The 13,094-nt window shown below is 46.4% G+C and overlaps 2 protein-coding genes across 7 annotated transcripts in view; one reads left to right on the forward strand and one right to left on the reverse strand.

Annotated features, from left to right (window-relative positions):
• Auts2 (activator of transcription and developmental regulator AUTS2) overlaps window positions 1-13,094 on the forward strand; it is a 1,279,269-nt gene that overhangs the window by 769,476 nt on the left and 496,699 nt on the right. The window lies entirely within an intron of this gene.
• LOC101606980 (small EDRK-rich factor 1-like) lies at window positions 7,522-7,940 on the reverse strand. The gene is given in 3 exon segments (XM_045144591.1): window positions 7,522-7,860; window positions 7,862-7,885; window positions 7,887-7,940. Coding segments are annotated over 3 exon segments (189 nt in total). The 5' UTR covers window positions 7,908-7,940; the 3' UTR covers window positions 7,522-7,716.

A 13,094-nucleotide genomic window follows, 5' to 3' on the forward strand; every position in this document is an offset into this window, starting at 1 on the left:
GGTTCAGCAAGAGACCCTGCCTCAAAGAATAAGATGGAGAGTGGCTGAGGTAGGCACCCATTGTTGACTTTTGGCCTACACATAGACATGCCCCCTGCACACACATGTGCGCCCATACACATACCAGCATGCATGCACACCGAACACATGCAAAAAGAAAATTACCCCCTTGAGTTTATTATTTCATGCCAAAGAGTAATTAAATGAATGAATAAAAATGTGATACCTCACTCCATCCATACCAAATTCTTCTAAACCAGCTCATTAAGACAGGCTTGGCTGTGCTTTTTGCACCACTGATGAAGCACTGGAATCATTTATTAATTACTCAGCCTCTGCATTGCATTAGGTGGAGCCGACACTTGACCCAAGTTTGGAGTGAGTGCGTTCTGTTTCTTTTCATTTTCCTCACTATCCGTGAGCAGTTGGTTAGAGACTCTGCCATATTGGTCCTTTCATTTCACTCGAACTGTAATATGCCATAGAGGGCATTAGTGTGATCCTCGGGAAGCCATGGCCATAGAAGAACACATTCCTCATTTAGCCATAGCATTGGCTTTGTGTGTTTGCATTTACAGAGAGAAGGGGAAGCATGCTTTTCACAAGACCTCCCTGATTGTGTGGATATCTATTTAAAGTCACAGAGAGCCAGGGTTGGAGTTGTAGCTCAGCTTTAGAGCAGGTGTCTAGCATGCCAAAATCCATTAGTTCAGTTCCTAGAACCACCAAAACAAGATAAGGGTGGGGAAAGTACATATTAGAATGAAAGAACAGAATCAAGGGCTTCACACTTATTATAAAGAGACTTTAAAATTGTTTATTATTTATTTATTTATTAGAGACAGGGAGAAAAAGAGAGAATGGGAAACCCAGGGCCTTTAGCCTCTGCAAACAAACTCCAGATGCATGTGCTACTTTGTGCATCTGGCTAATGTGGGACCTGGAGAATTGAACCTGGGTCCTTAGGCTTTGCAGGCAAGTGTGTTATCCACTAAGCCATCTCTCCAGCCCAAGGGAACTTTTATTGAGACAGGCTTTTTTTGTAGCCCAGGCTGGCCTCACACTCACTATGTAACTGAGAATAACCTTGAGCTCCTGATCATCGTGTCACACCCCTCCCCACACACACATAGTGTGCCAGAATTGTAGGTGGGTACCGATACACTAGGGCGATATGGTATTGGGGTGGAACCCAGGGCTTCTTGCATGCTAGGCAAATACTCTACCACTTGAGGCACATCTCCAGTCCCAAACAGGACCATTTTATTGATCAAGGCAGTCTTACGCAGTACTTGGAGGCCCAGGGTCAGCAGGGCTGGCTTTGGATCCCGTGAGCGCTAATTGTTTGTTGGGAGACATATTAAGTTCATTGTCCCCTAGGCACCTCTGTTTCTTCATCCCTCCAAAGAGTATAGTAGTACAGTCTGCTTCCAGGATCATTAAAAACGAGGGGTATATACAAAATATTCAGAAGAATGTCCTCCCCTGCATTGCACCCAGTAAATGTTAGTCGTCATTAATGCTTCTAAGATCTCCCACTGGAAGCCTGTGGGCATGCCCTTCAGCACAGGCTGGGTCACAGGCAGCTGGGCTCAGTGCAGGGAAGAACCCCGTTTGGGCGATTAAGGTGATTACGGAGAGGCCCCGCACACAGGTTGTCCTGTCTCCGATGGGCAATAGCACTGGCCCAACCTATACACCCAAGCACTATGAAGGACTGGGCTCCAAGGTGATAGTGAATTCAGGCTACTGATAATAGGAGTTCCCTGTAGCAATGTTGACAATAGTTTATGTCCATGGAAGAGAATCGAACACTGGGTAGGCATTGTTGACTCCTGGTTCTGTATATCTGAGAAACTCTGATGATAACTCAGAGCTCTGTTTTGGTTTTGTTTCTTACTTCCTACTTCCAGTATAAGTACTTCCCATGGATCATCTTCCTGTTGTTTGATTCCAAACTCAGGTTCTTGGTGCAAGTTTCCAGCAACATCTCTTCCTCTCCTTCCTGGCTTAAGCCAATCAGATCCCACTTTTGTAACTGATCTTGGATTTGATCTCACTGAGAGTCTAAGTGATAGTAGAGATACCTTTTAGAGGAAAGTAGGGCACTGTCCTGCTAAGGTGAATTGCTAGAAATGAGAAAAGTCTGTACACACATGAGGGTGGAACTGTGATTGCTCGTGTGGGGACACGGGTTTGCAGGTGACGCCAGAGCTGGCCAAGCAAGTATAAAGACATAGATAGAAGAAAGAATTAATGTCTGTTGGGTGCTTGTTCTGTGTCAGAGTGTTGACATCCATGCCCTAAGGTCAGCCTCATCACACCCATGAAGTAGAATTGAAAGGTCTTAGAGGACTTGGTGATGAAGATAATCACACTGGAATTTCGGGGTGTCTTTTGAATGCTATGGAGGCATTCTTGATTTTTGAATAGGCAACAACTCAAGAACCAGGGAGCCAGAAAACTCAATGACCTTACAAAGCTCTCATTGAGTTGGTGGCCTCTGGATTTTCTTAGGAATTCAATGAGTTGAAACCCATAGACCAGAGGGTAAAATTTAGAGGTTTTATTGGATTATAGGTAGAATTTAAAAGAAGGAGGGAAGGAAGACAAGGCATGAGGAGGCATGAACAGGAGTTCCAGGAAATGGGGAAGCCCACCTAGAGATCCAGATTGGGAACTTTACTAAGTTCTGGATGAAGACTGAACAGATCACCCAATAGATTTTTGAGTGATGTTTCAGAAATCTCAATCTTCCAGGAAGGGTATAGTCTTCTCAGAAGAGCTCAAATGTCTCTACTAAGGAAGGACTTCTTTCTAGGGAGGGACTCAGGTTGAGTTCAAGGACAAACAGATCTAGGGAGGGAACTCCTTATTACAAGGACAAACTCAAGGATATTACATTCCTTGCATTTCACTTTTCTGGCCATGTCATCCCTAAACTGCCTCAATAGCAATAAATTTGGAGTCTGGATTAAGCGATTTGAGAAACCCCAGGGTGAACTGGAGATGGGTCTCTCTCGATATTTTGTTGTTATTTAAATGTGTATGGTTGTGTGTGTGTGTGCATGTGCGCGTGCACGCACGCGCATGCACACAATAGGCATATGTATAGATTCTGCTGCACATGTGTGCACATGTCTGTGGAGACCAAAGGAGAGACCACCTTAGGGTCACCCTCAGGTACATTGCCCACCTCTTTTCAAGATGGTGGTTTCTCACCGTGCTATAACTTAGATTGGCAGGCCAATGAGCCCAAAGCATCCACCTTTCTCTGTTTCTCCAGCGCTGGGATTACAGGAGTATGCTACCATGCCTGGGGTTTACATGGGTTCTGAGGATTGAATTCAGATCCTCTTGCTTATGAATCAAGCACTTTATCCATTAAGCTATCTCCCCACCCCCTAGACGGGGTCTCTTTAGAGGAGAAAGTAGGATTCTGGAGGGCTGTAGGATATCGGGCAGTTGGAGAGGGTACTGAGGAGGAAGCTTCTGTTTGACCAAGGTGTGAATAATCACTTCTATTGCTTGGAAAGCCACAAAGCAAGCCAACCATGACACCATCCAGCTTTTGTAACCACAGATCTTATTTACCAACAAGGAAAATCCTTCCGCGAAGATAAATATGAATTCCATGTGTGGCATGAGTGCCGGTGCTGCGTTTCATTTCATTAGCTACAGCATCACCGAGCTGCTTATTTACCTGCTCAGGCCATTGGTAAAACCTTCTGAAGACAAATGGCTGTGTGATGCAATCGAATGTGTCCTGTTGACAGAGTTGCAATAACACATTTCCCCAGTTAAATGGGGCTGACTCAATAGCAGGAACCCAGCACCCCCATTTCTGTCTCAAAACAGAAGAGAGAGAGTGTGTCACAGAGTGAGGAAGGCCTGCGGCTATGTGCACACTAGAAGATAGGAAGGAAAGGTGGTCTTCTCCTCCCACCTTGGACAGAAAGAGCAGCCTTTGGTTGGTATCTTGGTTTGACTGGAAACCAAGGACACAAGCCTTGGCATCCTCAGCTAAGACCTGAGTGAATGTGGTGGCAGCAGCGTACCAAACATGATGATGAACGGGCAGCTTTTCTGAAGGATTACATAGGATTTAGCTTCTGGATGGTGTTAAACTGTGCTGGAAATAGTTGTGCTGGCTCTAAGATATGGAAGGTCCTGACTTATTCTTTAAATTTTTGTGTGTGAGAGAGACAGAGAAATGTGGCATTGCACGTGTGTGATGTATGCGTGTGTACGTGTCCCTGGAACACGCTTTATGCTGTCTTGCCTCAGGGGTCACTCACCAGCAAAGACCAGTATGGAACACTGGGTAAACAGCACCATCGCTCTTCCACCTGGTCCTGTTTTGAGCTGGAATCTCCTTTTTACTAATTCTGGAGCGTGTGAGGCCAGTGACTCTCAGGTCTCTGCTCCCCTGTGAGTCTGGGGTTCCAGGCGCATGTGGGCATGTCCACCTGTTTGCCATAGGGTCTGGAGATTTGAACTCAGACAGTCTCAGGGACCCTCCTCAAGGAAGCATACTTGTCTGCTGGTCCATCTCTTCAGCCTAGGTCTTGGCTTTTTTTCCCCAAAACTTTTTAAAAAAATTTTCATACTTACTAGTTCTTCTTTTACTTTGATGTGTTTTTCATGGTAGGCTTTTGTTGGTGGTGGAGGCAATGTTTTGTTGTGACAGGGTCTCCTTGTATTATTGGGGCTGGCCTTGAACTGGCCCTTCCTCCCGCTGTATCCTTCATGTGCTGGGATTACAGACATGAACCACCTCACAAGATTTCCTCTTACAAGTTCTTAAGATAAAATTACAACGAAAACAAAAGAGACATTGTTGTATTAATTAGCTTCTCATCACATTAGGGAAGGAAGGGTTTGTTTCCTCGAGGCAGGAAGGCCTGGCAGAAGAGCGTGAGGCAGCTGGTCACATTCAGTCCGCAGTGAGGAAGCAGAGAGAGATGGGTGCTGAGGCTCAGCCCATTCCTGTTTATGTTCTCTAATATTCCAGGAATAGTGTATCCCACAGTTAAGGTGGGCCTCTCCCACCTCAGCCTGATCTAGATTATCCCTCAGGCACACCCAGAGGCTAATGTAGTCTAGATAATCCCTCACAGGATAATTTTGCTTCCCCCACACTGGACCCCTTCTTCTTTGTGATAAATCACCCTTCTAGTTTGATACCTTTTCCTTGCCCTTGTTCATCATCCATGATGACATGTTGATGGGCCCAGTCTTGCTCAGGTCATACGCAGGTAGTGACGGCAACTGTGAGGCTCTGAGGGCCAAGGACAGCACCCCACAGCTCTCCTTCCCATCCTCCATCTGCAGATCCTCCTCTGTACTTCCTTCTCCACTCCCCCTTTTTCCTCCCCTCATTCTGACTCTCTTTCCTCCTCCTCTTCTCTCAGCCCCGCCCCTCTTTGAGCTGAGTCTCACTATACATCCCAGGTTGCCCTCCAGCCTATAATCCTCCTGTCTCACTCTCCCAAGGACTGCCTCGTAAGATTGCCCCAAATCTTCTTATGGACGGTATTTCCCAAAAGCAGAATGAGAAAATATTTTAGGGTAAGAGACATTTTCAGCCTTGTAGAACTTGGTCACCCAACCCTCACCCCAAATTAGTATCTGAGCATTGAGATTTACACATCAGAGTCGTGTAGTCCTCCCCCTACCCCATGGGAACTACTGCTTGACCTTACACATCACCCATAGACAAGTTCAGAGACCCCCACAAAGCCCTCCTGGGGAAGTGGGCACGAGGATGGCAGGCTGTGTTGCAGGAAAGGAGGAAGTGGTCCCACCTCTGGGCCCGTTAGCCCTCCTTGGACTTCCTGCCTTTGCTTGAGCCTGGACTTCAACGCCACAGCACCTTTGTTTTGAGCTGTCACTTTGTACATGCTTTGAGTTTGGTTCATTTAACTCTCTCTTTCTTCCATGTGAGTGGTGGTCAGCTTTGAGGACCTAAGAGGCAATCATAGTTCCAGAAAGAACCTCACGGAAAGAAGCCTTTGTAGGAAACCCCCTAGGGGCTGTTGAGCTAGGTTGATTGCCTCTCCATGTTCCCTTAGAGGTCCTGATTGCTCCTCTTGCTCCCCACCGAATCCTTTCTGTGCCCATCCCAGCCTCTCTCCTAAGGAACTGATTGGGACCTCTCTCCTGTGCTCCACTCTGCCCTCTCCAGCGGCCTCAGCCCCACCCATGGCAGGTCTTTCTTGGTCCACGACTTCCCCGTTGCACACGTGCACACAGACAGAAGGAAGACAAACAGGCCTCTTGAAAAATCATTCTCTCCTCACTGCTTCCTGTCGTTGCCTCTTCCAAAACATGACTTTCTTTTTTTTTTTTTTTTTTTTAAAGGAACTCTTTCTTTATTAGATAGAGGGAGAGAGAGAGTGAGAATGGGCCTGCCTCTAGCCACTGCAAAGGAAATCCAGATGCATGTGCCACTATGTGCATCTGGCTTATGTGGGACCTGGAGAGTTGAACCAGAGTCCTTAGGCTTTGCAGGCATGTGCCTTAACCGCTAAGCCATCTCTCCAGCCCCCAAAACGTGACTTTCAAGGGATTACTGACAGCCATACAAAGAAAAGAGACACCTAGGGACTAGCCCTTGTTTGACTTACCTCACACTGGCTAGGGGAGGGTATAGTCCCAGTATTATGTGTCTAATTACATCTCTGTCTCATTGCTTTGACACAAGGCCCAAATTCACTGCTAGGAACTAATCAAAGTCATTTCTTTGAGCAAGCATGAAATCCCTCTCTTGACTTTTTTTTTTTTTTTTTTTTTCAGACAGGGTTTCACATAGTCCAGGTTGACTTCAAACTCGTTTTATAGTCCAGGCTGGCCTTGAACTCACTGTGTAGCTAAGGATGACCTTGGACTTCTGATCCTTCCACCTCCACCACCCAAGTGCTGTGTTGGGATTATTGGTGTGTGCCACCACACCCAAGTTTTCCTTCCTTAATGTGAAGTGAATGAGCACATTCTAGGTGGCCACACTGAAGAGATAGAGCCTGCGGTCACATCTCCGAGCTCACCTTCACACACACTTTGCACCAGAATGCTTGGTCACAATGCCGCAAACATTACTAGAGGTGACAGAGGGCCTGGCACACGGGCACCGTGCTCCGCTTTTATGACAGCGCAGCGGGACTGTTTGCAGCTTAGAGCCCTATGTGCCTCCGTTCCTGCCTTCCCCTTTCTAGAAGTGGCGCTTAGCTCACTCATCTAAAGGGCACTGGCTTCTAGAATAATCCCTCAGGAGCTTCTCTCCTCTATGTGACTGCCAGCCTCCTGCATGAGGTTAGCAGGGGTACTAGTTACGGTAGGAAAATAACTGAAAAGCTTTCTTCATATGTGTTCTTATATAGAAGGCTACCTTGGGAATAGAATTGCTCCCATGGAAGGGGCGTCTGGGGACCTAGGGGGTGGCAGAAGATAGCTCAGAACCTTTATGTCTTACAAACTCTGAATGCTCATTTACAATTTTTTTTAATTTAATTTTTTTTCACATACATGGTTAGCATTTTATTCATTAAAGAATGGTTCTAAACATCACACTGAGCTAAAAAGTAAAGTTTAAAATAGACCTTTTATAAGGATAAGTTATAAGTCATATAGTGATTAGTCACTCTGAGAAATTCTGATCTTAGTGTTTATGATGCACCCCGATGGCAAAAGCACCCAGGTTTTCTGAAAAGTCCATCATCATTTTTCTCTCGGCTGCATAGACGTCTTCTCATTGGCTGCCTTCTGCTTTTGCCGCATGATCGCAGAGTCCCTCTGCTTTCTCTGAGAGGTAGTCAAGCTATCCTCTTTTCTTTTGCCCTTGCTAATTTCCTGGGGTTTTTTTCATATTTTTCTGGTGGGCAAGCTCTTCGTTGATTTCCACGGGCCATGCCGATCACCGGACCGAGCCTGGAAGAGAACAGAGCGACTCGGAAAAGCTAAGGTTCCCCGTGACGCTCACGCTGCTGTAGCCGCCCGCTTGCACACCAGCCTGGTCACAATTTTTTTAATTTTATTTTTATTTATTAGAGGCAGATAGTGAATGAGAGTGAGAACAGGTGCGTCAGGGCCTCCAGCCACTGCAAAGGAACTCCACACGCATGTGCCCCCTTCTGCATCTGGCTTACGTGGGACCTGGAGACTCAAACCTGGGTCCTTAAGCTTCGCAGGCGAGCACCTTAACCGCTAAGCCATCTCTCCAGCCCCTGCATTTTTTTTTTTTTCTTTCAGAGCAACATTCCCAACTAGTTCAACAGCACTCCAGGGTGTGTAGACTGGATGTTCTGCATCCTCCAAAATTCAGACTAGCCTAAGCCATGAACCCGAAAGAATCTTTACTCTCCTCACCCATTCTGTAGACGCCTTGCACGAGTGATGTTCTACAGACTGCGTTGCTTGTCATTTAGAAATCACATGGGATTTGTTGTCAGTTTTGGATAACCAACACACACATAGAAGAATCTGCCACCTGTACATGGATGCCTTTCATTTCGTCTTCGTGCTTTACTGTTTGGGCTGCACTGTGCAGAACGGCGTGGAAGGGCAGAATGGAGCGGGTCTGAGAGAGGAAACTTGAGAGAGAGAAGAATTTTTTTTTTTAATTTTTTTTGTTCATTTTTTATTTATTTATTTGAGAGCGACAGACACAGGGAGAAAGACAGATAGAGGGAGAGAGATAGAATGGGTGCGCCAGGGCTTCCAGCCACTGCAAACGAACTCCAGACGCGTGCGCCCCCTTGTGCATCTGGCTAACGTGGGACCTGGGGAACCGAGCCTTGAACTGGGGTCCTTAGGCTTCACAGGCAAGCGCTTAACCGCTAAGCCATCTCTCCAGCCCAAGAGAGAGAGAAGAATTTTGCAATCGAATATTCTTTATTATGGTGAGGCATTTCTGCATTTCCTTTCTGTTTCTACTTTTGTGAGTTTTTTGGTTTTTTTTTTTTTAAGGAAAAGCTTCAGAGCCAAGTGCCCCTTAGGTGGGAATGTGTCACACGCTTGGTTGAGGTGGCTACCTGGAGCCGAGAGTAGGTTTCCTACAGATAGGGAGACGTGGATTCTGGAGAAGCAACTAGCTAACAAGTAATGGCAGGAACAAACAGTCATCACAGGAGGAAAAGTCCTGGAGGACTGAGAGTTAAGTGACAAGGCTGAAAGGCAGATTCCGCAGACCCTAGAGAGGATCTTGGCTACCAGGCTGCCTCCAGCCAGTCACCGCTGTAGAGTTCCTCACACTTTATGAGCCTTGTCCCATGTGGCATCATGCTTGTTCTTTTCTTCTCTCTCCGCTTCTCTGGATATACTTATCCCTCTAAGAATCTTCTCAGTGTTGGCATGCAAGTATCACACAGAACATAGAAAGTGATGGATGCTGGGCTGGAGTGATGGCTCAGTGGTTAAAGGTGCTTACTTGTGAAACCTAATTTCCTGAGTTTCTATTTCTCAGAACCCACATAAAGCCAGATGCACAAAGTGGTGCATGCATTTAGAGTTTATTTGCAGTAGCAAGAGGTCCTGGCATGCACATACTCATTCTCTTTCTCTGTCTGCCTCTTTTTTTTTTTTTGTCAACTAAGAAAGGAAGAAAAGGAAGGAATGGAAGAAAAAAACACAGAACATGACGGATGCTATTTGATACTATGGAATGGATCAAGTTTTTTATATTTTTTTAGAGAGGGTATTATGTATCCCAGGCTGGCTTCAAACTCACTGTAAAGCCAAGGCTGGCCTTGAACTTCTCCTTGATCCTCTACCGCCCTCTTGACTGCTTAGGTTCCAGCTATTCACCACCACACCCAGTTTATGCAGTGTTACAAACTGAAACCAAGGCTTCATGCATGCTGGGCAAGCACTCTGTCTACTGAGCTATCTCCTCCAGCCCTCCTTTTTAAATTGAGAAGTAGACACAGAGTTAAAAGGCAAGTCAGCACTCTTCGTCGGTTCTTTTCTAGCTGTGTACAGAGCCAGGCTTACGTGCCAGCCCAAAGCTATTTGTCAGGGCTGTAGACTAGAGTGGAGGGAAGACAGCCCGCACAGTCCTGGCTCCTGGGCCAGGCTGCTGAGGTCGTGCCAGTCCCCCTCTATACAGCGGCTTGGGACCTCATCTGGAAAACAGCTAAAACCTTGGGGGTTCTTGTTTAGGCATCCCAATTCAAAGCTGTTAGGATGTGTGGGCTTTGACATGCTACCCACCAGGGAAGCTGAGTGTTGTCACATCGCACACGCATGCCTTCTTGCTCTTGTGGCATTATTTTTTGTCATATGTGTCTCCTGGCCAGCTCCTGTAATCTTCACAGAGGCTGGGTCCTAACAGAGGCCAGGATCCACTAAGTACTCAAGGATCAGCTTTCCTGCACACTGTCTCCTGCTGAGTCCTCTAGCCTGTGCCATCCCCCTCCCTATCTTGTTCTGTTTAGTCATGACCTGAGGACCTGTCCATCTGTGTTGATAGCCAGCCAGACCAGGGATGCGACTGGTCCTTTGTAGAGACCCTCCAGCATACCGTTAACCTAAATGTACAGGCCGAGGACTCTACGAGCACCTGGAGCAGGTGCTACTGGATTTCTCATTAGGCTGTTTCATCCCAGTGTCCCAGCTGCTGGGTGTCAGTCATTGGTCGACAGCCCAGCATGTCTTGGAGAAGAAGGATGCAGATATCTGTAGAGATCAGAAAGGAAAAGATAAACAGCGTTCGGTCATCGGAAAGCTGTGGGTTCCGTCCCCAGCACTCCAGAAACTGGGCATGGTGGTGTACTCAGGAGGTAGAAGCAAGATGATCAGAAGTTTAAGGTCATCTTCAACCACATAATGAATTGAAGGTCAGCCTGGGCTAGATGAGAGGCTGTCCAAGAAAAGAAGGAAGGAAGGAGGGAGGGAGAGAGAGAAGAAAGGGAAAGAAGAAGGAAACAAAGGGCAGCGAAGGTTAAAAGAAGGGAAAGGAAAGGACAGGAACGCTTTTACTTACAAGTTTTGGGCAACAGCAGGTATGATTGTATAAAAAGCAGCACACTGATGGTTTCAAGGATAATGTTTCCTTATCACCACCACTAAACAACACTAATGAAGAAACCAATTGTGCATAACATAGTGTGGTTCCCTGAATACCCTCATGCAAAAAAAAAATTGCTTTTACGGTTATTGCGTATGGATATGTAAAGTGATTAACAGAGACCTGACAGTTAACATACTTCCTTAATTGCTACAAGCATCTAAAGTGAATAACTGATAGATTTTGTTTTTGTTTTTTGTTTTTCGAGGTAGGGTCTCACACTAGCCCAGACTGACCTGGAATTCACTATGTAGTCTCAGGATGGCTTCAAACTCACGGCGACCCTCCTGCCTCTGCTTCCGGAGTGCTGGGATTAAAGGCGTGCGCCACCATGGCCGGCTTGGTTGTTGTTGGTTCTCATTGCTTTCTAAAAAAGAAAAACAGATTCTCCAATGCAGAGTGAGGTCAGGACAGGTTAAAGGCTATAGGCGTTGTTAATCTAGAGTTATTTTGATGGATGTAGCCTCAGTTTTAGACAAAGACTAGTGAGAGCTTCTCACTGGAGTCCATAATCTTGGTCTCTATAGGATCTGACTCAGTTCCCAGTTCCAGCTCTGTGTTCTTTTCTGCTGAGCGGATATCTTAGCCAATCAAAAAGCCACTGGTTACCCACCTAGGCCGTGTGCCACTGCTGCACAGGTGTGTACATCTTGTCAGGATGGTTGCTTGCACACAGCAAAGTCTCCTGCTTCCTCACAGTATTGTTGGCCATTTGCGCCCAGCAGCTCACGGCACGGTTTTCAGCACTCTGCAGGGTAACCATCTGGGAGCTGACTGCATTCCAGATTCAGCCAGGTCTCTCTCTTTTTTTTTTTTTTTAAATTATTTATTTATTTATTTGAGAGCGACAGACACAGAGAGAAAGACAGATAGAGGGAGAGAGAGAGAATGGGCGCGCCAGGGCTTCCAGCCTCTGCAAACGAACTCCAGACGCGTGCGCCCCCTTGTGCATCTGGCTGATGTGGGACCTGGGGAACCGAGCCTCGAACCGGGGTCCTTAGGCTTCACAGGCAAGCGCTTAACCGCTAAGCCATCTCTCCAGCCCTAAGCCAGGTCTCTTGATGTGCTCTGTTGGCAGCATGTAGAACACCAGACTTGCTCCTTGATTCTGCTTCTTTCAGCCACAGGAAGGAAGCTGACCCCTTAGTAGTGTCAGCTTTTCATTTTTAGGCTTTTTGTTTTGTTTTTGCTGTGTACATAACACATTAGGGGGTATCCTTTCATGTTGCATAAGAATGACTAATTTTGCTAATGATTCTATTTTGCTAAGGATTTTTTTAAATGTTTATTTATTTACAAGCAGAGAGAGATTGAGAGAACAAAGACAGAAAGAATGGGTGCGTCAGGATGCCCGCCGCTGCAAACGAACTCCACGTGCATGCACCACTGTGCATGTGGCTTTATGTGGGTACTGGGGAACCAACCCAAGTCATTAGGCTTTGCAGGCAAGCACCTTAACCACTGAGCAATCTCTCCAACTCCAAAGAAGTTTTTTCTTATAGGAGCTCTGAAGCCACCCAACCTCTCTTTGGGTTTGGGAAAAATGCTTGGATCTGAGATGGTCACTCTTACTTGAGTCAGCTTCCTAGTAACTTTGTGTGTGTGTGTGTGTGTGTGTGTGTGTGTGTGTGTGTGTGTGTGTGATAGGCACTCGTATGACTCGTCCAAAGTGCTCCTCAATAGAGGGCTATGGAAATGGCTTCCTGGATAAAATAAGACCAGTGTAATTCTGACTACCTGAGCTTGGATCCCTGAACAGCAAGTGAAAGAAGGAGGCTATGGCAAACTTCTGTAATCCCAGCGCACCTACTGAGAGAAGGGAGGCAGACAGAAGAATTTCCCAGACTCTAAAGGAGCTGGGACCAACAGCAAGAAACTCTGCTTCACCAGTGAGAGGCAGGGAGGGACCCCGACCTACCCAAAAGGTTGTCCTCTGACCGCTACATGCTTTTGCCACACTCACACCCTAACCCTAATCCAAACAAACAAATAAATAAAAATGATAAAACTCATAACTGGATCCCCTCTCTCC

The sequence above is a fragment of the Jaculus jaculus genome, chromosome 2 (genome assembly GCF_020740685.1).
Source record: "Jaculus jaculus isolate mJacJac1 chromosome 2, mJacJac1.mat.Y.cur, whole genome shotgun sequence".
NCBI lineage: Eukaryota > Metazoa > Chordata > Mammalia > Rodentia > Dipodidae > Jaculus > Jaculus jaculus.